Source organism: Schistocerca serialis, chromosome 5, assembly GCF_023864345.2.
Source record: "Schistocerca serialis cubense isolate TAMUIC-IGC-003099 chromosome 5, iqSchSeri2.2, whole genome shotgun sequence".
Classification (NCBI taxonomy): Eukaryota; Metazoa; Arthropoda; class Insecta; order Orthoptera; family Acrididae; genus Schistocerca; species Schistocerca serialis.
The window spans coordinates 303,491,383-303,518,160 of record NC_064642.1 but is presented as its reverse complement, the minus strand read 5'-3'; the positions used below and the strand labels follow the sequence as shown (position 1 = coordinate 303,518,160).

Sequence of the window (26,778 nt, the reverse complement as noted above, 5' to 3'; positions counted from 1 at the left end):
TGTTAGAACTAGCCGAAATGGTTGTTTAATAGGTGAAAAGAACTGTTTGTGAACTGGGAACGGTGGATTTTATAGCAGCGGCAGTGTTGAAAGCGGAAAAAAATTTTTTGGTTATGGTTTGGAAGTGGGTTACATATTATTGAGTATATATAGACAGGATAAAATTGTATGGTCGATTACGGTGAAAAGGAGAAGGTGAATACAAAGTGAAACTACTTGCACAAACAGAAAGAGAAAGTAAGATGACAGAAAAGATTTTGAAATGCAACAGTGACAATAACAAACGTACGTGTTGGGTTCATATTAATGATATGAATATAATAGAGGGAAACATTCAATGTGGGAAAAATATATCTAAGAACATAGATTATGTAACTTACCAAACGAAAGTGTTGGTATGTTGATAGAGACACGAACAAACACAAACACACACACAAAATTCAAGCTTGGCAACCCTGAATCCCTGAACCATTACACCAACAACCTGAAAACAGCTTTCGCATCCCGCAACTACCCTCCCGACCTGGTACAGAAAGAAATAACCAGAGCCACCTCCTCATTCCCTCAAACCCAGAACCTCCCAAAAGTGCCCCACTTGCGACAGGATACTTTCTGGGACTGGATCAGACTCTGAATGTGGCTCTTCAGCAGGGATACGACTTCATCAAATCCCACCCTGAAATGAGATCCATCCTTCATGAAATCCTCCCCACTCCACCAAGAGTGTGTTTCTGCTGTCCACCTAACCTTCGTAACCTCTTGGTTCATCCCTATGAAATCCCCAAACCACCTTCCCTACCCTCTGGCTCCTACCCTTGTAGCCGCCCCCGGTGTAAAACCTGTCCCATGCACCCTCCCACCACCACCACCACCACCACCACCACCACCACGTGGGAACGACCAGCAACAAACTGCCCATTCACGTGAATGGACACAGGCAGACAGTGTTTGTTGGTAATGAGGATCACCCTGTGGCCAAACTGCCTTGGTGCACGTTCAGCACATCTTGGCACAGTGTTACACCATCCATGTTATCTGGATACTTCCCACTAACACCAACCGATCAGAACTCTGGAGATGAGAACTTGCGCTTCAGTATATCCTCTCTTCCCGTTACCCACCAGGCCTCAACCTCCGCTAATTTCAAGTTGCCGCTGCTCATACCTCACCTGTCATTCAACATCATTGCCTCTGTACTTCCGCCTCGACTGATGTCTCTGCCCAAACTCTTTACCTTTACTATGTCTGCTTGTGTCTGTATATGTGCGGATATATATATATATATATATATATATATATATATATATATATATATATATATATATATATATATATATATATGGTTATAATAGAGGGAAACATTCCACGTAGGAAAAATATATCTAAAAACAAAGATGATGTGACTTACCAAATGAAAGTGCTGGCAGGTTGACAGACACACAAACATACACACAAAATTCAAGCTTTCGCAACAAACTGTTGCCTCATCAGGAAAGAGGGAAGGAGAGGGAAAAGACAAAAGGATGTGGGTTTTAAGGGAGAGGGTAAGGAGTCATTCCAATCCCGGGAGTGGAAAGACTTACCTTAGGGGGGGAAAAAGGGACGGGTATGCGCGCGCGCGCGCGCACACACACACACACACACACACACACACACGTATCCATCCACACATATACAGACACAAGCAGACATATTTAAAGACAAAGAGCTTGGGCAGAGATGTCAGTTGAGGCAGAAGTGCAGAGGCAAAGATGTTGTTGAATGACAGGTGAGGTATGAGTGGCGGCAACTTGAAATTAGCGGAGATTGAGGCCTGGTGGATAACGGGAAGAGAGGATATATTGAAGAGCAAGTTCCCATCTCCGGAGTTCGGAAAGGTTGGTGTTAGTGGGAAGTATCCAGATAACCCGGACGGTGTAACACTGTGCCAAGATGTGCTGGCCGTGCACCAAGGCATGTTTAGCCACAGGGTGATCCTCATTACCAACAAACACTGTCTGCCTGTATCCATTCATGCGAATGTGGGGCACTTTTGTGGTTCTTCTGTGGGAGGTTCTGGGTTTGAGAGGATGAGGAAGTAGCTCTGGTTGTCCTACTGGAAGTATCACTTTGCCACGAAGAAAAATGATCCTAATCCTACCCCTAATGATCCAACTCCCCAAGACACTATCCAAATTGAACCCTGCCTGGAACAGTTCCGTCCTCCGTCACAGCGGGACCCACCTCCTCTTCCTCAAAATCACCCTCTCCAAACCTTCCAGGAATTTCTGACTTACAGCCTTGCCTCTCAATCCTTCTTAAAAAACCTTAATCCTACTCCCAACATTACCACTGCTGAAGCCCAGGCTATCCGTGATCTGAAGGCTGACCGGTCCATCGTAATTCTTCCGGCGGACAAGGGTTCCACGACCGTGGTACTTGATCGTCGGGAGTATGTGGCTGAGGGACTGCGTCAGCTTTCAGACAACACCACATACAAAGTTTGCCAAGGTAATCCCATTCCTGATGTCCAGGCGGAGCTTCAAGGAATCCTCAGAACCTTTCACCTGACTCCATCAACCTCCTGACCCCACCGACACCCCGCACCCCTACCTTCTACCTTCTTCCTAAAATTCACAAACCCAATCATCCCGGCCGCCCCATTGTAGCTGGTTACCAAGTCCCCACAGAACGTATCTCTGCCTACGTAGATCAACACCTTCAACCCATTATGTGCAGTCTCCCATCCTTCATCAAAGACACCAACCACTTTCTCGAACGCCTGGAATCCTTACCCAATCCGTTATCCCCAGAAACCATCCTTGTAACCATTGATGCCACTTCCTTACACACAAATATCCCGCACGTCCAGGCCTCGCTGCGATGGAGCACTTCCTTTCACGCCGATCACCTGCCACCCTACCTAAAACCTCTTTCCTCATTACCTTAGCCAGCTTCATTCTGACCCACAACTTCTTCACTTTTGAAGGCCAGACATACCAACAATTAAAGGAAGCAGCCATGGGTACCAGGATGGCCCCTTCGTACGTCAACCTATTCATGGGTCACTTAGAGGAAGCCTTCTTGGTTACCCAAGCCTGCGAACCCAAAGTTTGGTACAGATTTATTGATGACATCTTCGTGATCTGGACTCACAGTGAAGAACAACTCCAGAATTTCCTCTCCAACCTCAACTCCTTTGGTTCCATCATATTCACCTGGTCCTACTCCAAATCCCATGCCACTTTCCTTGATGTTGACCTCCACCTGACCAATGGCCAGCTTCACACGTCCGTCCACATCAAACCCACCAACAAGCCACAGTACCTCCATTACGACAGCTGCCACCCATTCCACATCAAACGGTCCCTTTGCTACAGCCTAGGTCTTCGTGGCAAGCGAATCTGCTCCAGTCCGGAATCGCTGAAGCATTACACCAACAACCTGACAACAGCTTTCGCATCCCGCAACTACCCTCCCGACCTGGTACAGAAGCAAATAACCAGAGCCACTTCCTCATCCTCTCAAACCCAGAACCTCCCACAGAAGAACCACAAAAGTGCCCCACTTGTGACAGGATACTTTCTGGGACTGGATCAGATTCTGAATGTGGCTCTCCAGCAGGGATAAGACTTCCTCAAATCCTGCTCTGAAATGAGATCCATCCTTCATGAAATCCTCCCCACTCCACCAAGAGTGCCTTTCCGGCGTCCACCTAACCTTCGTAACCTCTTAGTTCATCCCTATGAAATCCCCAAACGACCTTCCCTACCCTCTGGCTCCTACCCTTGTAACCGCCCCTGGTGTAAAACCTGTCCCATGCACCCTCCCACCACCAGTTACTGCCGTCCTGTAACCCGGAAGGTGTACACGATCAAAGGCAGAGCCACGTGTGAAAGCACCCACGTGATCTACCAACTGACCTGCCTACACTGTGACGCATTCTATGTGGGAATGACCAGCAACAAACTGTCCAATCGCATGAATGGACACAGGCAGACAGTGTTTGTTGGTAATGAGGATCACCCTGTGGCTAAACATGCCTTGGTGCACGGCCAGCACATCTTGGCACAGTGTTACACCGTCCGGGTTATCTGGATACTTCCCACTAACACCAACCTTTCCGAACTCCGGAGATGGGAACTTGCTCTTCAATATATCCTCTCTTCCCGTTATCCACCAGGCCTCAATCTCCGCTAATTTCAAGTTGCCGCCACTCATACCTCACCTGTCATTCAACAACATCTTTGCCTCTGCACTTCTGCCTCAACTGACATCTCTGCCCAAACTCTTTGTCTTTAAATATGTCTGCTTGTGTCTGTATATGTGTGGATGGATATGTGTGTGTGGGCGCGCGAGTGTATACCCGTTCCTTTTTTCCCCCTAAGGTAAGTCTTTCCGCTCCCGGGATTTGAATGACTCCTTACCCTCTCCCTTAAAACCCACATCCTTTTGTCTTTTCCCTCTCCTTCCCTCTTTCCTGATGAGGCAACAGTTTGTTGCGAAAGCTTGAATTTTGTGTGTATGTTTGTGTTTGTTTGTGTGTCTGTCAACCTGCCAGCACTTTCATTTGGTAAGTCACATCATCTTTGTTTTTATATATATATATATATATATATATATATATATAGAGAGAGAGAGAGAGAGAGAGAGAGAGAGAGAGAGACACACACACACACACGATGTGACTTACCATACGAAAGCGCTGGCAGGTCGATAGAAACACAAACACATACATACACACAAAATTCTAGCTTTCGCAACCAATGGTTGCTTCGTCGGAAAAGAGGGAAGGAGAGGGAAAGACGAAAGGATGTGGGCTTTAAGGGAGAGAGTAAGGAGTCATTCCAGTCCCGGGAGCGGAAAGACTTACCTTAGGGGGGAAAATGGACAGGTATTCGCTCGCGCTCGCGCGCACACACATCCATTCACACATACACAGACACACATATATTTTTCCCGCGTGGAATGTTTTCCTAATATATATATATATATATATATATATAGAGGGAAACATTCCACGTAGGAAATATATATCTAAAAACAAAGATGATGTGACCTACCAAATGAAAGTGCTGGCAGGTCGACAGACACACAAACAAACACAAACATACACACAAAATTCAAGCTTTCGCAACAAACTGTTGCCTCATCAGGAAAGAAGGCAAGACTGATGAGGCAACAGTTTGTTGCGAAAGCTTGAATTTTGTGTGTGTGTATGTGTTTGTTTGTGTGTCTGTCGACCTGCCAGCACTTTCATTTGGTAGGTCACATCATCTTTGTTTTTTTTTATATATAATCTGTGTGTGTGTGTGTGTGTGTGTGTGTGTGTGTGTGTGTGTGTGTGTGTACCTGTCCTTTTTTCCCCCCTACGGTAAGTCTTTCTACTCCTGGAATTGGAATGACTCCTTACCCTCTTCCTTAAAACACACATCCTTTCGTCTTTCCCTCTCCTTCCCTCTTTCCTGATGAAGCAACCTTGGGTTGCGAAAGCTTGAAATTTGTGTGTGTGTTTTTTATTTTTATTGTCTCTATCAACATACCAACACTTTCGTTTGGTAAGTTACAGCTTCTTTGTTTTTAGATATATTTTCCCACGTGGAATGTTTCCCTGTATTGGTATCATATAAAAGCGCTCTAAAAGAGCTTTCCAATGAAGTAAATTTTATTGTTCTAGCTTAATTAGAACACGATTTACAAAGAAAACACCATTGGTCCGCGAGTCAAAAATTTGTCATCTTTTCAACTGTTCAAAGTCCATTACTCTGAAACTTTTTATCAGGAAAATGTGAAAAAATTAATTTATGGTACTATTTATGAGTACTATAGGCATACTTAATATCATTTAAATCCAAGAGGGTAAGGTTGAAAACGATGGTTTCATTTGTTGATTTGACGTGGAATGACCCCAATGTAACAGTAGTGTAAAACTTGAAGGCTATTTACATGACGTGTGCTGCAGCTGTTACGCAATAATTTTACTACTATGTTCGCCACAATCTTGGTAGTACAGAAATTTATTGTGAAGTTTATTACCAGTTTGATTGTGAAGCTATAGCAGAAAAACAGACTGAAAAAATGTCACTGAGTTGTGACAATATACCCCCATTTCTTTTTTTAAGTTATTAGTTATTTGGACTTTACCTCCCTCCTAGTCATCAAGACTTTTGACATTGCCTTCCACAGGTAGTACAAAACAATTGTAGAACACAAGAAAAGATGTCAGATTTGAGTACCAATGGAATAAGATCCCATTTTCAATGCACCTCAAACTTGTCATTTTGTATGGCCTTATATGCCCACATTGCAAAACCAAATCTAGTTTCTAGGTTCTTTAGAACATAGTCTTTCTTGTGAAAAGTTTTTAAAAGATTTTACAGAAGACTTCGTGTAAAAGTGGACCATTGGTGATTTGTAGAAAATCTTCAACTTTGCCCTCAGTTTGTAAACTATTGGAAAGCTGGTAGTAGAATGAAATTTTATATTAGTAGATTGGTTGATTTGAGGGAGGGGATAAAACAGTGAGGTCATTGGTCCAATTGGGTTAGGGAAGGATGGGTAAGGAAGTTGGCCATGTTCTTTCTAAGGAACTATCCCAATATTTGCCTGAAGTGATTTAGGAAAGTGATGGAAAACCTAAATCAGGATGGCCGGAGGCAGGTTTGAACCGTCGTCCTGCCGAACAAGAGTCCAGTGTGCTAGAAATTTTATATTGTAAGGGCTTGTATTGGTAAGTTATTACGTGCAATGTTTCAGGTTTACCTGGCAGTTATTTCTATAGATATAAAAAGCTAAACAATTTACTTTTTTGGCCAACTTTGCTTCATATTATCCATTTGAAAATTGCTCGACAAAACTTCATTATTTTGATTAAGAGAGGGCAAAAAGTTGTAGAAGATAGATAAGTTTTGTCTCTTTTAAGAAAAATTACCACAGCTATCATGTCTCAAATTTCCTGAAAACTCAAGGGTGTCCTGTTGGTAGCTGTGTTATGGTGTCTAACAAATGACTATGTCTCTGAAGGTATTGAATTAGTGATTGTGAAACTTAATTTACATTAATTGGGAACATATGCGAATGTTTGTACAAAATTTCATCAAAATCCATGATGGTTTTGCAGGAATGTTGAGACCACGTGGCATGGAATGGATTCCAAACATTTTAATGTGCATTTGATCTTTCTAATTTTAGTGTGTGTGTGTGTGTGTGTGTGTGTGTGTGTGTGTGTGTGTGTGTGTGTGTGTGACAAAAAGGTATTTGCCACCACCTGTTGGCCAATGAACAACGTGAAAAGTTCATTGATTCAGATCTGAAGGCCAATTCGGTGAGGTTTGGGCCAAATGCTTTTAAATGTTAGTTTTACTCTCACATTAGATGTTTGTAGATATAAACATTTTAACACCACATATCTGTGGACTGAAAAAGGTTTCAGTGTTTTTTATGACATAGTATTGATGTCTGACAGTAATGAATGAGTTTTTACAGTTATATTTCATAACTGATATTTGTGTTACTTAAACATAATTTTGTGCTTAAAATAGTGAATATATACTTTCCTCAGGATGGAAGGTACTGGGAGACGTGGAAGGGCCCGAGGAAGGGCAAGGGGCCAGACACAGCCACAAGAAGGAGGTGTGGGAAGGATGCAGCAGGCACGTGGCCCAGGTGAAGGGCCTCCACAACCAGCACCTTCTCAGCCTGGTATTGGTAGAGCGGCTAGAGCTGCTGCAACCATGCATGCTAGGCGCCCTGGGGAAGGCCCTGTGCAGCCACCTGAGACATTCACTCCCCCTGAAACTGGAGTAAGTAGAATATCGATGCCTCCTGTCTATTATTGAACTGTACTGTAAATGGTTTGATTTCAGGTGTTTTTCTCTTCCTCCAGGATGTATATGCCCCAGGACATGTGGTAAATCCAGTAAAATGTGGGAATTTCTTCGGCGGGGAACTTTTTAGAATTACATGAATTTTACATTGTTTTGATTTTCAGTCAAATTTTCATTATTTTGTCTGGTAAGAAGTGATACTCTAACCAAGACTTTCACTTCAGCTTGCTGCTGCGGACTAATACTGCAGCAATAAAGACATAAACGAGAGAATAACACCTAAATAAAACTTCAGTTGTAAAGAAAATGGACCATGTACTACTACAAGCCACAGTGGACATACAAGCATCTGCCAACAGCAAAGTGTGTCAAAATCTTTAGGATGAAGACCGCACAATACTTTGTAACAACAAACTGCTTTCGATGAGTAAGACATCACAGCTGTCTACATTTCTAACAGGTTGTGGGAAAATATTGTGAATGGTGGTTTAAAAAGTGTTAGTTTCAAAGTAAATTTCCTTTAATGCAAGATGAATTGTTACCTGTGAAAATGCGCGATGAATTTCTCGAATCGTGGAGTGTTTGACTCTGAATGTGCCGATTGGTCCCTCCGTCTGTTCCTCCGGAGGTGTGACCTGAGGTGTCGATAATAACTTAAGGCGGTAGTACTTTCAGAGAGGGCCTCCACTAGGAAGTAGTGTGCCATCAGAGACGCCGGTAATCATGGGGGATACTTTCACAATGGTCTCTTCTACTTCTAAAACTTATGCCCACAAAAGAAACCTAGATGAGTCTCAGCCACAGAAAATTCTTCTCTGTGTTGAAGTTCCTAGTTGTTTCTCAGTCCAACGAAGGTCAAGACTTCCCAACAGTAAACCCCTTTGATGCAATTGCAGGTCCTGTAAAGTCTTGTTCCCAGTTACAAAATGACACCGTATCATTATGAACGGACAGTGACCTCCAGGCACAAAAATTTATTTGAACTACACTGCTACACACCATCCCTGTCCATACGTTAAACTCGCCATTGTGCGGGGTGGTTTATATCAAATCACTCGATGGATTATCAAATGAGGACATTCAAAATTACCTGTCTGATCTGGGAGTTACGGCCATACATAGAGTAATGAAAAGGGTTTAAAGGGAATTGGTAGTGACCCGCACTCTCTTCTTGACGTTTGACAGAGTGCAACTTCCATCCAGCATTAAAGCGAGATATGAAATAATTTCAGTTCGCTCTTGCATCCCCAACCCTATGCGTTGCTATCGGTGTCAGAGGTTTAATCATACCAGCCATTCGTGTTCCAATACAGCCAATGTGTTACTTGTGGCAGGGATGCCCATGCGGGTGATTGTCCACCCCCATCCTCTCACTGCATCAACTGTATGGGCGACCATGCTGGTTCCTCTCAAGATTCATATTCTTGATGAGAAAAAAATGTAGTTTTATGAAGTGCCTAGCATTCATTGCATGTTGGTCTATCGATTACTCATATGATTTTGATGCGCATCCCTGTTAGGTTTTGAGCACACTTTGGAAGTTGATTTCTGAATGAATCATAAGCCGCACGGGGTAACCGTGCGGTCTGGGGGCGACTTGTCACGGTTCGCGCGGGTGCCATGTCGGATGTTCGAATCCTCCCTCAGGCATGGGTACATGTGTTGTTCTTAGCGTAAGTTAGATTAAGTAGTGTGTAAGCCTAGGGACCGATGACATCAGCAGTTTGGTCTCACGGTAAAAAAATTAAAAAAAATCAAAAGTTGATTTTTGAATGCGAGCATAGTGTACATGATGCAGGCAAAAGGGTACCGGTCTATACAAGCTGAGCAGAGTAAAGCCGAATGAGTGAACACCAATCGCTGTCTGATTAAGTGATTGATTGAGTTTGCAAATGGTCAGCATTGTTATAATTACTAGGCAAATCCATAGATTCAGACTACCATAGTGGAAATAAACGACTAGCAGGAATAACAGGTAAGAAAGATTACGTATTATCTTCTCTGTGTATCGAGGAAAATTAAATTTCGTCGAATTTTTGGCCAGATTGGCACACAAGAAAGGGCCAGTTGTACAGTCCCCGTTTAGCAGCTGCGGAAGTTCCACTCTGGAAGTAGTGCGGAAAATGGTTTGTATGAACATAAAAATGTATAATCAGGGATAACTAAACTGGTGATTCTGGCAGGATTAGTGAAGTTAACTGGCGAATAAGTTTTGACAAAGGCAGGAATAGTTCCAGAATTAGTCATGACAAGATTGCTTGTTAGAACGAGGAAAGAGAAGAAACAGGGACATCACACAAATTAGGGTAGAATATGATGATTCCAAATTTATATAAAAATCTCGTACTACTACTTTTAGATCTACATCAACATCCATACTCCGCAAGCCACCTGATGGTGTGTGGCGGAGGGTACCTTGAGTACCTCGTATCGGTTCTCCCTTCTATTCCAGTTCCGTATTGTTCACGGAAAGGAGGATTGTCGGTATGCCTCTGTGTGGGCTCTAATCTCTCTGATTTTATCCTCATGGTGTCTTCGCGAGATATACATAGGAGGGAGCAATATACTGCTTGACTCCTCAGTGAAGGTATGTTCTCGAAACTTTAACAAAAGCCCATACCGAGCTACTGAGCGTCTCTTCTGCAGAGTCTTCCACTGGAGCTTATCTATCATCTCCGTAACGCTTTCGCGATTTCTAAATGATCCTGTAATGAAGTGCGCTGCTCTCTGTTGGATCTTCTCTCTCTTCTATCAACCCTGTCTGGTACGGATCCCACACTGCTGAGCAGTATTAGAGCAGTGGGCGAACAAGCGTACTGTAACCTACTTCCTTTGTTTTCGGCTTGCATTTCCTTAGGATTCTTCCAATGAATCTGTCTGGCATCTGCTTTACCGACGATCAACTTTATATGATCATTCCATTTTAAATCACTCCTAATGCGTACTCCCAGATAATTTATGGAATTAACTGCTTCCAGTTGCTGACCTGCTATATTGTAGCTAAATGATAAGGGATCCTTCTTTCTGTGCATTCGCAGCATGTTACACTTGTCTACATTGAGATTCAATTGCCATTCCCTGCACCATGCCTCAATTTGCTGCAGATCCTCCTGCATTTCAGTACAATTTTCCATTGTTACAACCTCTTGATATACCACAGCATCATCCGCAAGAAGCTTCAGTGAACTTTCGATGTCATCCACAAGGTTATTTATGTATATTGTGAGTAGCAACGGTCCTACGACACTCCCCTGCGGCACACCTGAAATCACTCTTACTTCGGAAGACTTCTCTCCATTGAGAATGACATGCTGTGTTCTGTTATCTAGGAACTCTTCAATCCAATCACACAATTGGTCTGATAGTCCATATACTCTTACTTTGTTCATTAAACGACTGTGGGGAACTGTATCGAACGCCTTGCGGAAGTCAAGAAACACGGCATCTACCTGGGAACCCGTGTCTGTGGCCCTCTGGGTCTCGTGGATGAATAGCGCGAGCTGGGTTTCACACGACCGTCCTTTTTGAAACCCATGCTGATTTCGGACTAGATTTCTAGTCTCCAGAAAAGTCATTACTCTTGAACATAATACGTGTTCCAAAATTCTACAACTGATCGACGTTAGAGATAAAGGTCTATAGTTCTGCACATCTGTTCGACGTCCCTCCTTGAAAACGTGGTTGACCTGTGCCCTTTTCCAATCCTTTGGAACGCTACGCTCTTCTAGAGACCTATGGTACACCGCTGCAAGAAGGGGGCAAGTTCCTTCGCGTATTCTGTGTAAAATCGAACTGGTATCCCATCAGGTCCAGCAGCCTTTCATCTTTTCAGCGATTTTAATTGTTTCTCTATCCCTCTGTCGTCTATTTCAATATCTACCATTTTGTCATCTGCACGACAATCTAGAGAAGCAACTACAGTGCAGTCTTCCTATGTGAAACAGCTTTGGAAAAAGACATTTAGTATTTCAGCCTTTAGTCTGTCATCCTCTGTTTCAGTACCATTTTGTTCAGAGTGTCTGGACATTTTGTTTTGATCCACCTGCCGCTTTGACATACGACCAAATTTTCTTCAGGAATTTCTGCCAGGTCAGTACATAGAACTTTACTTTCGAATTCATTGAACGCCTCTCGCATAGCCCTTCTCACACTACATTTCGCTTCGCGTAATTTTTGTTTGTCTGCAAGGCTTTGGCTATGTTGATGTTTGCTGTGAAGTTCCCTTTGTTTCCGCAGCAGTTTTCTAACTCTGTTGTTGTACCACAGTGGCTCTTTTCCATCTCTTACGATCTTGCTTGACACATACTCATCTGATGCATATTGTACGATGGTTTTGAACTTTGTCCACTGATCCTCAACACTATCTGTACTTGAGACAAAACTTTTGTGTTGAGCCGTCAGGTACTCTGTAATCTGCTTTTTGTCACTTTTGCTAAACAGAAAAATCTTCCTACCTTTTTTAATATTTCTATTTATGGCTGAAATCATCGATGCAGTAACCGCTTTATGATCGCTGATTCCCTGTTCTGCGTTAACTGTTTCGAATAGTTCGTGGCTGTTTGTCACCAGACTGTCTAATATGTTATCGCCACGAGTCAGTTCTCTGTTTAACTGCTCAAGGTAGTTTTCAGATAAAGCACTTAAAAAAATTTCACTGGATTCTTTGTCGCTGCCACCCGTTATGAACGTTTGAGTCTCCCAGTCGATATCCGGCAAATTAAAATCTCCACCCAGAACTATAACATGGTGGGGAAATGTACTCGAAATATTTTCCAAATTATCCTTCAGGTGCTCACCCACAACAGCTCCTGGGCTAGGAGGCCTATAGAGACATCCAATTACCATGTCTGAGCCTGCTTTAACCGTGACCTTCACCCAAATTATTTCACATTTCCGTTCTCCGTCAATTTCCTTCGATACTACTGCGCTTCTTATCTACTATCTTAGTATTGTCCCGGTTTGGAAAGTTCGTAAATCCGAGGCTGATGCGCAGAGTAGTCTGACTTATAGTGGGGAAATGTGTAGTCTCCACGTGACCCGTGTTTACATTTAGTGACTTTGCTGTTTCCTCTTCATTTACTGCTCTCAAGTCAAATGAAAGCAAAATGGATTTTTGTGGCTGGGAGCTATCAAGTGAATTAAAATACATTCATATAATTACGGAAGGCTAATATACGTTATTAGTTTCAGATTTTATTTTATTTCCACTTTTCTGACAGCCAAGCATTAATCACCTTGTAGAACAATGAAGTTATTTTTGTCGGTTTGCTAAAGAAATTTGTAATCTTTTATGCTGAATCAGTCAATGTGTTTGAAACAAAGTGTTTACCGTATTTACTCGAATCTAAGCCGCACTTGAATCTAAGCCGCACCTGAAAAATGAGACCCGAAATAAAGGGGGGAAAAAAAAAATTCCCGAATCTAAGCTGCACCTGAAATTTGAGACTCGAAATTCAAGGGGAGAGAAAAGTTTTAGGCGACACCTCAAAATCGAAACAAAGTTGGTCCATTGTAATATGAGACACAATTTAGTTCGAATGAATGACGATACACCTACAGTAGTTTGTTCAAGTCGTAAGCTTAGCAGTCAAGCTTTACCAGGTAGCCATTGCTATGCATCAGGCACTCCGTTCGTATTTATAAGCATACCTTTCCTTTTTTACGTGCTTCGTCTGGTTTGAATCGATTGCTTATTTTGCTTTGATCTGATAAGTGCCGTTTTCTTTGTAATAGGTGTTTACGTCACTTTAAGCTGAAAATGCATTACTGTACTGTGTCATGCATTGTTTGTCGCATTCTGATAGTGTGTGTTTATGGCCTGTCGCCGCTCACGGCATGACTTGCTTTTGTGCACACTAAAGCCGCTTAAAATTAAGAAAAAAAAGAGAGGAATCGTCTCATTAGCGAAACAATGGCAAGAGACTGCTATTTGTTGTTACTTACACTGCTGCTTTCTTTGATAATGATCAACAAGAACCAAATAATAGACCGCGTATGATAGAACATGTTCTGAACGAGAGTTAGGTGAAAATTTTTCTCCATTTGAAAATCTTTGCGGCCGCTTCTTTAGTACATCAAATTCTACACAGAAATTAGAGTAATCTTAGATTTAAAAATCTAGTCAGTTGCCATGCTTCATTTCTGACTGTATCACTACTAGGCAAAAGAGCAATACAAATATAAACATGACACGATACGTATATTCTTCCGCGTTTGCTGTTGTCTCACTCTAGCTTCGTAGTTTATTAGGCAGACAGGATTTAAATAGCAGCAAACACGAAAGAATACATGGCAAAATGTTTATATTCGTATTATTCTTATGGTGAAGAGAATACTGCCTGTGACTCACACTTCATCAGGTTCCTATTAGCAAGCATCTCTTCTCACAGGTAGGAAAAAATTCAGAACGTAGAGTTGGCCATGTTGACAAACATCCCGAACAGTCTTGCCAGTCAGATTTTCGTAGTACATTGAATTTCTGCTACATCTGAAGATGATCAATACGGAGTTTGTATTTACTTCGTTGGATAATGTACGAAAATGTAGTGGTCGAAACTCGGAGCGGAGAAAAAAAAGCTCGTTTACCACCTTTTTTTAAAATTTATTTACTGACGCAGAGGTTTTGGCGCCAGTATTTATCTTTGTTCCTACAAAGCATGCGTGTGTAGCGCTACATATATTCGACGGCAGAAGTTAGTGGTGGCACCTACCAACATTTTTCAGAACTTCCGCTTGCTTTGCACTAGATTCTAAGCCACAGGCAGTTTTTTGGATTACAAAAACAGGAAAAAAAGTGCGGCTTAGATTCGAGTAAATACGGTAGTTCCACACTATTGGCTAATTTCAACTGCTCGCTGCATTTCAAGTGCATGTTTTCATCTTCTAGCACATATGGCATTATGCCTTAATAAAGAATCAAAAATGAGTTAATACAGTACTGGTACTCCAAGAAAATTTACATCCCAAAATCCACACTGAAAAGCTTAATGTCAGGCCGATGTCTACTTCATTGGGAATTTGGACATATAAATGTGCTCTTCAAGTATGCACTTTCAATGTGCCATTTTAGTATGGTTCACGAAATTCCGATGTTCTTGGAGTATCCTCTGATGTCTCTTTTCTTTTATGACATAATATAAGATCTTTTAATGTTTTACACGTACGAACATACGAGCTTCTTGCGTCATAGCTGCTTCCGAAGTGCGGTGGCACCTGTTATCTGGCACTTTCTGACGACTACTGAAACGAACCTGTTTCTAACAGGTCGCGGGAAAATATTGTGAATGGTGGTTTGAAAAGTGTTACTTTCAAAGTAAATTACCTTTTACGAAAGTTGAACTATGTGCGAGAATGTACAATGAATTTCTTAAGTCATAGAGTGCTTGATGACGAGCCATTTAGAAGTATTTAGAGCCCAGAAGATCAGACATTCATGTCGTTATTATGAGCAAATTGATGTAGTACTACGGGAAGCTCGCTCTCCTTTGTGGTAGCTAATTTATTTGTGGAAAACTTTGAGGACAAGTCACTGGACTCGGCTAAAATTTTTACGAGCACATTTGTGTGATATATCTTAAAGTGTAACACGCGCAAAAAATATCAACATTATATGTGAAAACTTAGCTTCTCTTGCAGCTTATTAACCTTACAGACCAATATTATACATGAAAGCTTTGCTTTTGTTGTAGTAACACTATGTACATTAATTTAAAACATTAACTTTTCCTGTATGTGTATCTGAACTACTTAATAGTGATGTTGCTATTAACTGGCTATAGCACGTGTCCTGTGTTCTGAATATCCGCTGTCATTGGCTGGCGGGATCACGTGACATGAACTGTGACTTGCTTACAAAAGCGGCATTGCAATCTCGATTACAATGGTTCGGAAAGTAACATGCGGTGTTTGGTGAAATTCGAAGTTATACTTTCGTAATACGAAAATATGCAGCGTACATGTTGCTGCACATCAAAAACCTTTCCAAAAGGAGTTTTCGTCCATGAGTTTAGTTTCCTAAAGTGCCGGGAAATTCTAAGCCCTTTGTACAAAAACATAACCATTCAAACAATTGACAAGTTTTACAGTTCCAAGGGAAAATATTCTGTCTCTTAATAACACAGAAAAAGTGTGTTTTCATCCAGGAGAAAGTGTATTTTTAACCGGGAAATCTGGGAATTTTTTTCCTTGTCCATGTATACACCCTGAATATCCGCGGAATTCGCTCCAATCGGTATGAACTGTCGATCTTACTATGATCTTACTTCCTGGTCATCTATCTTCAGGAAACAAAGCTTTGTCCCCAAGATCACTTTGTCTTCCCTCATTTCCAAACAGTCCAGTTTGATGTCTCCTCTGTTGCTGAAATTCTGGCACATGGAAGATTTATGATTTTCCTCCGTGATACTATCCCTTATCACCCAATCCACTTACAGAGTTCCTTCCAAGCTGCTGTTGCTGTATGTCTCTCCCTTTCTGGATTCACCTTCTTCTTTGTACCATATACATTCCGTCACCCACTCGAATGGCAAGAGCCGATCTCCTTGGTCAGCTCCATCCCCCCTATTTGCTGGTTGGCGACTTCAATACCCGCCACTCGCTTTGGGGATCTCTGCGTCCTTGTCCAAGGTGCTCCCTATTGATTGACCTCTTCCACCAAGCAGATCTTGCTTGCCTCAACACTGGGGAACCTAGATTTTTGTCTGCCTCCACGTCAACCTGTTCTCATTTGGACCTTTTGTTCTGTACTGTTCAGCTAGCTTGGCAATTTGAATGGTTCGCTCTTGCTGATACACCCCAAGTGACGATTTTTCACATGTCCTTAGATTACAGCCACGACTGCCATCTATGCGCCTAAGACTCCGGAAGTTATTCCAAGCCGATTGGACACTTTTCTCCTCTCTGGCAACATCTGATGACTGTCAGTTTCCTAGCATCAACGATCAGGTCACTCGTGTTACGGGAGTTATTCTTACAGCTGCGGAATATTCAATACCCCGTACCTCCCTTTTGCCCCGGCACTCTCAAGTTCCTTGGTGGAACGAGGCATGCCATGACACAATATGCAAGCAAAGATTTGCTCTTTGTGTTTTCCACCTTCATCCTACGTTGGCCAACTGAATCCACTATAAGCATTTTTGTGCGCAATGCCATTGTATCATACGCGATAGCAAGACGACAAGCTGGGACTTCTGTACCAGCTCCATTAATACCTTCACTCCCTCATCAGTTGTTCGGAGTCAAATCAGACAGCTATCTGGCACACTTAGTTATTCCCAGATCTGTGAGCTGTTGCGCAGGATACCTTAGAGGACCCAGTTGCAATCTCTCTCATGAGTTGACACTTTGCTGAGATTTCGAGCTCTTCTAATTACCCACCAGCCTTTCTCCCAAAGAAACGGGTAGCGGAAAAGCAACCTCTTGCTTTCTCCTCTCAAAATCGTGAAAGCTATAAGCCGTTTTTCTGTGCGGGAACTCAGACATGCACTGTCCTCCTCCTCGCTTTTCTGCTATAGGACCGGATGGTATCCACGTCCAAATTTCGCTGCATCAATCATACCCTAGTCTGTGTGCTAGCTCCTTTGCCTTTATGACCGACTTTCGGTCGACGGTACCTTTCCCAGAATGTGGCGGGAAGTTATTGTCAATCCTATTCCGATACCTGGAAAGGACAAACATCCCTCCTCCAGCTATTGCCCAATCTCCCTCATGAGTATTGTTTGTAGGGTTTTGGAGCATATGGTAAATTGCCGTTGAGGCTGGTGGCTGAAGTGCCGCAACCTTTTAACCACTCCCCAGTGCGGTTTCCGAAAGCATCGTTCTGCAGTTGACCACCTTGTTTCTCTCTCCACTTATATTTTGAACAACTTTTTCAGGAAATGCCAAACGATAGCGATATTTTTTGTTCTGGAGATGGCATAAGATACCTGTTGGGGACAGGTATCCTCTGCACACTGTTCTCTTGGGACTTTTGAGGCCGGCTACTCCTTTTCATCTGTGAAGCACAGAGCACACATTCAAGGTGCTGGTGAACACTACTCTGTCCCGTACCTTCTCCCAAGAAAACGGGGTGCCCCAGAGCTCCGTGCTAAGTGTTGTACTGTTTGCCATAAATCCAATTATGGATTGCCTCCTTTCCGATGTCTCAGGCTTGCTCTTTGTCGTCAATTTTGTGATCTTCTACAGCTCTCAGTGGACCAGCCTTCTTGAACGATGTCTTTAAGGGTGTATAGATTGTCTCCACTCATGGAGCATCGAAACAGGCTTCAGGTTTTCTCCCAGTAAGATCGTCTGTGTAAATTTTTGGCCTTGTCTGAAGTGTTATCCACCTTGCCTACATGTAGGCCCTGTTGTCCTTTTATTCACGGATGTTGCCAAATTCCTGGAACTTAACGTTTGACAGAAAACTGTGCTAGTCTTCCCATGTATCATATCTTTCAGCTCGCTGGGTGGTCTCTCAACACCCTCCAGTGTTCTGAGCGATACCTTCTGGGGAGTGGGCAGAGTGGTCCTCCTCCGCCTATATTGCGCCTTAGTGCGCTTGAAATTGGACTATGGAAGCATAATTTACTCCTCTGCACGGCTGTCTTTTCTTCGGCGTCTAGACTCTGTCCACCACCGTGGATTGTGTTAACCATCTGGAGCTTTTTGCACCAGCTCCGTGGAGAGCCTTTCCACTGTGACTGCTGAACCTCCGCTGTCCAATCGGCACGCTGTCTGAGTCAATACGTTAAACATCTGTCTTCTGTGTCTGCTCGTCTGACCCATGCCCTTCCTTTCGGCACCTCCTTGGATTTAGGGCATGCAGGGTGCCCTTCCTCTCTATTGCCACCGGGAGTCCACTTCCGTCAACTGCTACATTCCCTTTCCTTCCAATTTCCTAAAAATTTCTTGACAAGTGGGCGTACGACGCCACCTTGGCTTCGCCCCTGGACCTGCCTTCTCCGGGTGACCATTATCAGCTTCCCAAGGATAGTAACCCCCCCCCCCCGCCCCCCCAATAGTTTCTCGTCGGGCATTTGCTGCTCTATGCGCACAAATGGAAGATGCCACATTTATTTACACTGACAACTCCAAGACCACCTTAAGTGTCAGGAGCGGCTATATTGTTCGCAACACCCCTATTAGATTTCGGCTTCCCAACCAGTGTTTGGTTTTTACTGTGTAGCTTTACGCTGTTCTCCAGGCTGTCCAATACATCTTCACCATCAGCGGATACAGTGTATTATATGCTCAGATTTGCTCAGCTTTCTTCTCAACTCAAAGCTCTTTATACTGTCTACCCTCTGATCCACTAGATTCAGAACTGTCTCCACACGTTCCACTTGGGGGGGGGGGGGGGGGGTGGCGGCATCTCTGTGGCATTCCTCTGGATCCCAGGGCATGTTGGTATACACAAAAATGAGGCAGCCGATATAGTGGCAAAGGCTTCTCTCTCTCTCTTTCTTTCTCCCGGCCCATTGTTCACATGGTTCCTTTTGCCGATCTGCAGAGTGTTTTATGTCATCGTGTTCCTCTTTTATGGTCTGCGCTTCCAATAATAAATTATGGGACCTGAAACCTCTTCCCTGTGCTTGGACCTCTTCCTCTCGGCCTCGTCGAGAGGAGGCAGTTTTAACTAGACTCCAGATTGGGCGCTGTATTTTTAGCCATTTACATCTTTTAAGTGGCAATCCTCCCTCGCTTTGCCACCACTGCTTTCAGTTGTGGACAGTGAAACACCTTTTACTTCAGTGCACCTATTTTAATCCACTACTTGCCCATTTACAGCTGCTGCCTGATACATCTTTCCTTTTAGCAGATGACGTGCTCAGCCGATCAAGTCCTTGAGTTTACCAGTGTCACTGAGATGACATCGGTCACTTGAAGCTCTTTTTGGGGAAAACAACCTCCCTTCAATAGCAATTTTCTAACATTTCCTTCCACTTTTAGTTTCCGTCTTCCTTGAGTTTCGCTCCCATTGCTGCTGATACCAATTTCGATTTTTTACCCTTCACTAAGCCACAGAATGGGTGCTTATGATCGTAGCAGTTTTGCACCCAAAAACGGTGATTAAAAAAAAAAAAAAAAAAATCACATGTCCTATGCTCTGAATATCTGCTGTCATTGGCTGGTAAGATCATGTGACTTTAGCTGTGATTGTCTTGCAGAAGCATATTGCTTAGTACAATCTCGATTTCAGTGCTTTGGAAACCAGTGTGCTGTATTTGGTGGAATTCATATTTATAGTTCTGTTATATGAAAATGTGCAATGTACATGTTGCTGTGCATCAAAGATTTTTACAAAACAGTTTTTTTGCTGGGTTTAGTTTCCTAAAGTGCCGGGTAGCTCTAAGCTGGTATATAAAAGTTTCGCCATTCAAAGGAGTAGTAAGTTGCACAGCTTTGAGGGATAGTACGTTGTCACTTTCCATGCAAATAAAAGTATTTTCCCTCAGGGGAAAGTGTGTTTTTAACATTTATATCTGATGAGTGTTTTCCTTGTACACAGATACACCTTGTTAAAGCAAGCTATTAGTATTGATAATCGGTTTTCATTACTTTAATCTATTCTTAATGTTGTGTTGACCTCCAATTTCATTCTCTCTTTGTTTTAGTTACTTAGAATTTAGTAATCTTCTCGTCAGTAGATACATTCCTGCATGAGAATTGTTATTCTTGATGCAGGAATAAATCTTGTGATGGGAGAGACTGACAAAATTTCAACTTGCTAAAGCAAAGAGATAAAGAAATTGGTCAGTATCTATAGACTGAAGAAAAAAATTAAAACACCAAAAAATAATTAATGTACAGTAATTAAATTTCAGGAATACATTTATCTAGGTAACATATTTAAGTGATTAACATTGCAAGATCACAGATTAATGTAAGTGCAACATAAGTCATTGCACATATGAAATCAAGTGCTGATACATTAATAACTGGTGTAATTGTCAGAATGTTGAATGCAACCATGCAAACATGCATGAACTGAATTGTAGAGGTGCCAGTTGTCAGGTGGGATTGGGTTCCATGCTTGTTGCACTTGGTTGGCCTATACAGTGATGATGAATGTTGTTTCTCTATGTCACTGGAGTTATTGTCCAATGATGTCCTATGTGTGCTAAAGAAGACAGATCTGGTGATCAAGCAGGTCAAGTCAACATCTCGACACTGTTGCATGTTAGGTTAAAACAGCGGTATGTGGGTGAGCATTGCCCTGTCGGAAAACACCCCATGGAATGCTGTTCGTGAATGGCAGCATAACAGGTCTAATGACTAGATTGATATACAAATTTGCACTCAGGGTTCATGAGACAACAAAGAGACTGTTCCTGCTGTCATACGAAATTGCATCCCAGATCATAACTCAAGGTGTAGGTCAAGTGTGTTAAGCACGCCGACAAGTTTGTTGCAGTCCCTCAGCTGGTCTCCTCCTAACTCCCCCCTGCGGGTCCGGGGGTTAGAATAGGCCCGAGGTCTTCCTGCCTGTCGTAAGAGGCGACTAAAAGGAGTCCATCCCCCTCAAGGAGATAGTTAGCGCCTGTGTCCAGAGACGGACGGTCCCACGACCTATATTTGTGGTCTTTTTGGTTTTTCACTTCTCGTTTCTTCCTTCTTTGGTTGGTTCCTTTCTTTGTTCTTCTCCATCTCAGTGTCTTCCTTACTCTTTCCTTTGCCTTCTTCTCCTTGCCTTCTTCTCCGTGCCTTCTTCTCCGTGCCTTCTTCTCCGTGCCTTCTTCTCCTTGCCTTCTTCTCCTTGCCTTCTCTGGTCTCTGCCTCGGCGTTTGAGACAGTCTGTCCTCTCTCTCTCTCTCTCTCTCTCTCTCTCTCTCTCTCTCTCTCTCTCTCTCTCTCTCTCTCTCTCTTTTTCTTCTTTTGCCTTCCTCCCTGTGCGCGCCTGAAGGCCGACCCACGCGTTCGCACGCGTAGCCGGTGACGGGGTAACGCGTAATTCCCTGCCCTGGGTAGACAAGTAAGGCACGCACGTACCCCCTGGTAAAGGCCAGGCCCAGGGAGGGGTGATTGCCTGAGCTGATACCTTCTGATCATGCCGATTGGTCCCTCCGTCTGTTTCTCGGGAGGTATGACCTGAGGTGTAAACATTCACCTAAGGCGGGAGTGCCCTCTGAGAGGGTCCCCATAAGGAAGGAGCGCGCCATCGGAGACGCTGGCAATCATGGGGGATTCCTCCGCAATGGATTTCTCTTCTTCTCTCTCGACTTCTGCCCACAAACGGAAACATGACCAGCCCGCAGTGACAAAAGTACTACCGCCTACCCCACAGTTCCTCGTCATTTCTCGATCTGAGGATGGAAAGGATTTTTCCTCTGTCAACCCTTCCGTTATCCAGAAGGGCGTAGATGCCATAGCCGGTACTGTTAAGTCTTGTACGAGGTTGCGTAATGGTACCTTGTTACTAGAAACTGAGAATGCCTTTCAGGCACAGAAACTACTTCGAGCCACACTCCTGTACACGTTCCCTGTCCGGGTGGAGGCTCACCGAACTTTCAATTCGTCTCGTGGTGTGGTCTATATTAGATCCCTCGACGGATTGACTGACGAGGAGATTCAATCTTTCCTCGCTGAGCAGGGCGTGACGGCTGTCCATAGGGTCATGAAAAAGGTCAACAATGACCTTGTACCGACCCGGACACTTTTCTTGACCTTTGATAGTGTTAACCTGCCATCGCGCATCAAGGCGGGCTACGAGGTTATTTCTGTTCGCCCCTGTGTCCCGACACCTACGCGCTGCTACCAGTGTCAGCGTTTCAATCACACTCGACAGTCTTGTTCCAATGCGGCTAAATGTGTCACTTGTGGCAGGGATGCCTATGAGGGTGACTGTCCACCTCCGTCTCCTCGTTGTGTGAACTGTCAGGGTGACCACGCAGCTTCCTCCCGCGACTGTCCCGTCTATAAGGAAGAACACTGTATCAAGAAATTCGGGTCAAAGAGAAAGTGTCCACCTCGGCTGCTCGCGAGCTATTGGCTAGTAGGAAGCCCACGCTGCTCCCAGCGGGGAAATACAGTACTGTCCTCGCCTCTCCTCGGACTACCAGGGAGGTGGCAACCCAGACGTGCGATCTGACCTTCAGCACCACGGTCGTCCGTTCGGCCAGTGCTAAGATCGCGCGGTCGATGTCTCCTCTTCCTCCCATCACCCCACAGACACCAGCCCCTTCATCAGCTTCTGCTAAGACGAAGACCCAGAAGTCAGATGCACGGGCCTTCAAGAAGGAACCGTCCCGTGCAGACTTCCTACGTACCTCGACCTCCCAGCCTTCGACCGGTACTTCCACCAAATGTCCTTCCAAGAAGGCTCATAGGAAGCACAGTTCTCCTTCTCCGCCACGGCGCATTTCTTCTCCTGCGCCACCCAGCAGTTGCCGCCCCAGGCCGTCATCCGTTTCGCCTGGCCGCACCGCTGGTAGCCGAACATCTGGGCGTTCACTGGCAGGGGAAGCTCCCCCTCCCGGCCATCTTACCAAGATGGCCGATGAACTTATATAACCAATGGACGATGACTGTCCGCCTACTGATAGCGGCGGCAGTGCTCGCTCGAAGCCAGGCCCTCAGCGGCCTTCGAGGTGACACCTTCTTTCATCTTCCTTTTCTTCTTACGATGGCACTTATTCACTGGAATACTCGCAGCATTCACTCCAACCGAGAGGACTTGAAGTTGCTGCTTCGCTTGCACCGTCCGCTCGTCGTAGCCCTCCAGGAAACGAAGCTACGCCCATGCGATCAAATTGCCTTGGCACACTACACCTCTGTGCGTTTTGACCTACCCCCTGTGGTAGGTATCCCGGCTCATCGAGGGGTTATGTTGCTGGTCCGGGATGATATTTACTACGATCCCATCACATTGCACACCGGCCTGCAGGCAGTTGCCATCCGAATTACTCTCCCCACTTTTACATTTTCCATTTGTACCGTTTACACTCCATCGTCATCTGCCGTTACCAGGGCAGACATGATGCAACTTATTGCTCAGCTACCTGCACCATTTTTGTTAACTGGAGACTTCAATGCCCACCATCCCCTTTGGGGCTCTCCAGCATCCTGCCCGAGGGGCTCCCTGTTAGCAGACCTTTTCAACCAGCTCAATCTTGTCTGCCTCAATACTGGCGACCCTACTTTTCTTTCGGACACATCTCACGCCTATTCCCATTTAGACCTCTCTATATGTACTCCCCAACTTGCACGCCGGTTTGAGTGGTATGCACTTTCTGATACATATTCGAGCGACCACTTCCCGTGTGTTACCCATCTCCTGCAGCATACCCCCTCTCCGTGCTCATCTAGTTGGACCATCTCCAAAGCAGACTGGGGGCTCTTCTCTTCCAGGGCGACCTTTCAGTATCAAACCTTCACAAGCTGCGATTGTCAGGTCGTACACCTCACGGAAGTCATTCTCACTGCTGCTGAATATTCCATCCCTCACCCTACTTCTTCTCCACGTCACGTACCGGTCCCTGGTGGACCGCAGCATGTAGAGACGCTTTACGTGCTCGTCGACGTGCTTTACGCACCTTTAAATGCCACCCTACAGTGGCGAATTGTATCAATTATAAACGATTACGTGCACAGTGTCGTTGTATTATTAAAGAAAGCAAGAAAGCCAGCTGGGCTGCTTTCACAAGCACCTTCAACAGTTTTACTCCTTCTTCTGTTGTCTGGGGTAGCCTGCGCCGGCTATCTGGCACTAAGGTCCACTCACCAGTTTCTGGCTTGACGGTCGCGAATGATGTCCTTGTGGCCCCTGAGGCTGTCTCCAATGCCTTCGGCCGCTTTTTCGCAGAGGTTTCGAGCTCCGCTTATTACCACCCTGCCTTCCTCCCCCGCAAACAGTCAGAGGAGGTTAGGCCACCTAACTTCCGCTCCTTGAATCGTGAAAGTTATAATGCCCCATTCACCATGAGGGAACTCGAAAACGCACTTGGCCGATCACGGTCCTCCGCTCCAGGGCCTGATTCTATTCATATTCAGATGCTGAAGAACCTTTCTCCTGCGGGTAAAGGTTTTCTTCTTCGTACTTACAATCGCATCTGGATTGAGGGACATGTTCCCGCATGCTGGCGCGAGTCTATTGTTGTCCCAATCCCTAAGCCGGGGAAGGACAAGCACTTGCCTTCCAGTTATTGACCCATCTCGCTTACCAAATGTCTGTAAAGTGATCGAGCGAATGGTTAACTCAAGTTTGGTTTGGCTGCTCGAGTCTCGACGCCTACTTACCAATGTACAATGTGGATTTCGTAGGCGCTGCTCTCCTGTTGACCATCTGGTTACTTTGTCGACCTTCATTATGAATAACTTCTTGCGGAAGTGCCCGACCGCGACTGTGTTCTTTGATTTGGAGAAGGCTTACGACACCTGTTGGAGGGTGGGCATTGTCCGCACCATGCATACATGGGGCCTTCGCGGTCGCCTCCCTCTTTTTATTCGTTCCTTTTTAATGGATTGACAGTTCAGGGTACGTGTGGGTTCTGTCCTGTCAGACACCTTTCGCCAGGAGACTGGGGTGCCACAGGGCTCAGTTTTGAGCGTCGCTCTCTTCGCCATAGCGATCAATCCAATAATGGATTGCCTCCCAGCTGATATATCAGGCTCCCTTTTCGTGGACGATTTTACCATCTATTGCAGCGCGCAGCGTACATGTTTTCTGGAGTGCTTTCTTCAGCGTTCTCTTGACCGTCTTTACTCCTGGAGTGTCGCCAATGGCTTCCGTTTTTCTGCCGAGAAGACGGTCTGTATTAACTTCTGGCGCTACAAAGAGTTTCTCCCACTGTCCTTACGACTCGGTCCCGTTGCTCTCCCATTCGTGGAGACAACAAAATGTTTAGGTCTTACATTTGACAGGAAACTTAGCTGGTCTCCACATGTGTCATATTTGGCTGCCTGTTGTACCCTTTCTCTAAATGTCCTCCGTGTTCTCAGTGGTATGTCGTGGGGAGCGGATCGAACCATCCTACTTCACCTATATCGGTCGATCGTCCGCTCCAAGCTGGTTTATGGGAGCTTGGTATACTCCTCTGCACGGCCATCCATCTTACGCCGTCTCAACTCCATACAACATCGGTGTTTACGACTTGCGATCGGAGCGTTTTATACTAGTCCTGTCGAGAGTCTTCATGCTGATGCTGGTGAATTGCCACTCACCTACCGGCGCGATATATTGCTTTGTCGGTATGCCTGTCGGCTATTGTCAATGCCCGACCACCCGTCTTATCGTTCCTTTTTTGACGACTCTCTAGACCGTCAATACGGGTTGTATGTCTGCCCTGCTACCCCTTGGAGTTCGCTTTCGTCGCCTCCTTCAACACCTTAATTTTTCACTCCCTGCAACCTTTTGAGTGGGCGAGAGCCACACGCCACCTTGGCTCCAGGCTCAGGTTCGCGTTCACCTTGACCTCAGCTCGCTCCCAAAGGAGGTTACCCCCGGTTCAGTCTACCACTCCCGTTTTGTCGAACTTCGTTCGAAGTTCATTAATATGACCTTCATTTATACAGATGGCTCTAAGACCAATGACGGGGTCGGGTGTTCTTTTATTGTCGGGGCACAAAGTTTCAAATACCGGCTCCATGGCCATTGTTCTGTCTTCACAGCTGAGCTCTTTGCCCTCTACCAGGCTGTTCTTTACATCTGCCGCCACCAACATTCTGCATATGTCATCTGCTCCGATTCCCTGAGCGCCATCCAGAGCCTCAGTGATCCGTACCCGGTTCACCCTTTCGTGCACCGGATCCAACGCTCTCTTCAGCAACTGGTGGACGTCGGTTCTCCGGTTAGCTTTATGTGGGTTCCTGGCCATGTGGTATCCCTGGGAATGAAGCTGCAGATGCCGCGGCCAAGGCTGCGGTCCTCCAGCCTCGGACAGCTTCTTGTTGTGTCCCTTTGTCAGATTGTAGCAGGGTCATTTGTCGGCGCATTTTATCGCTGTGGCATGCCGATTGGGGTGCACTTACAGACAACAAGCTTCGGGCCTTGAAACCT

General features: G+C 44.7%; 1 protein-coding gene across 1 annotated transcript in view; it reads left to right on the top strand.

Moving 5' to 3' along the window:
• LOC126481136 (piwi-like protein Siwi) overlaps nucleotides 1–26,778 on the top strand; it is a 127,554-nt gene that overhangs the window by 29,094 nt on the left and 71,682 nt on the right. Inside the window, exon 2 of the mRNA XM_050104686.1 lies at nucleotides 7,541–7,781. Within this exon, the coding sequence (XP_049960643.1) occupies nucleotides 7,541–7,781 (241 nt within the window). The remainder of the gene's footprint in view (nucleotides 1–7,540; nucleotides 7,782–26,778) is intronic.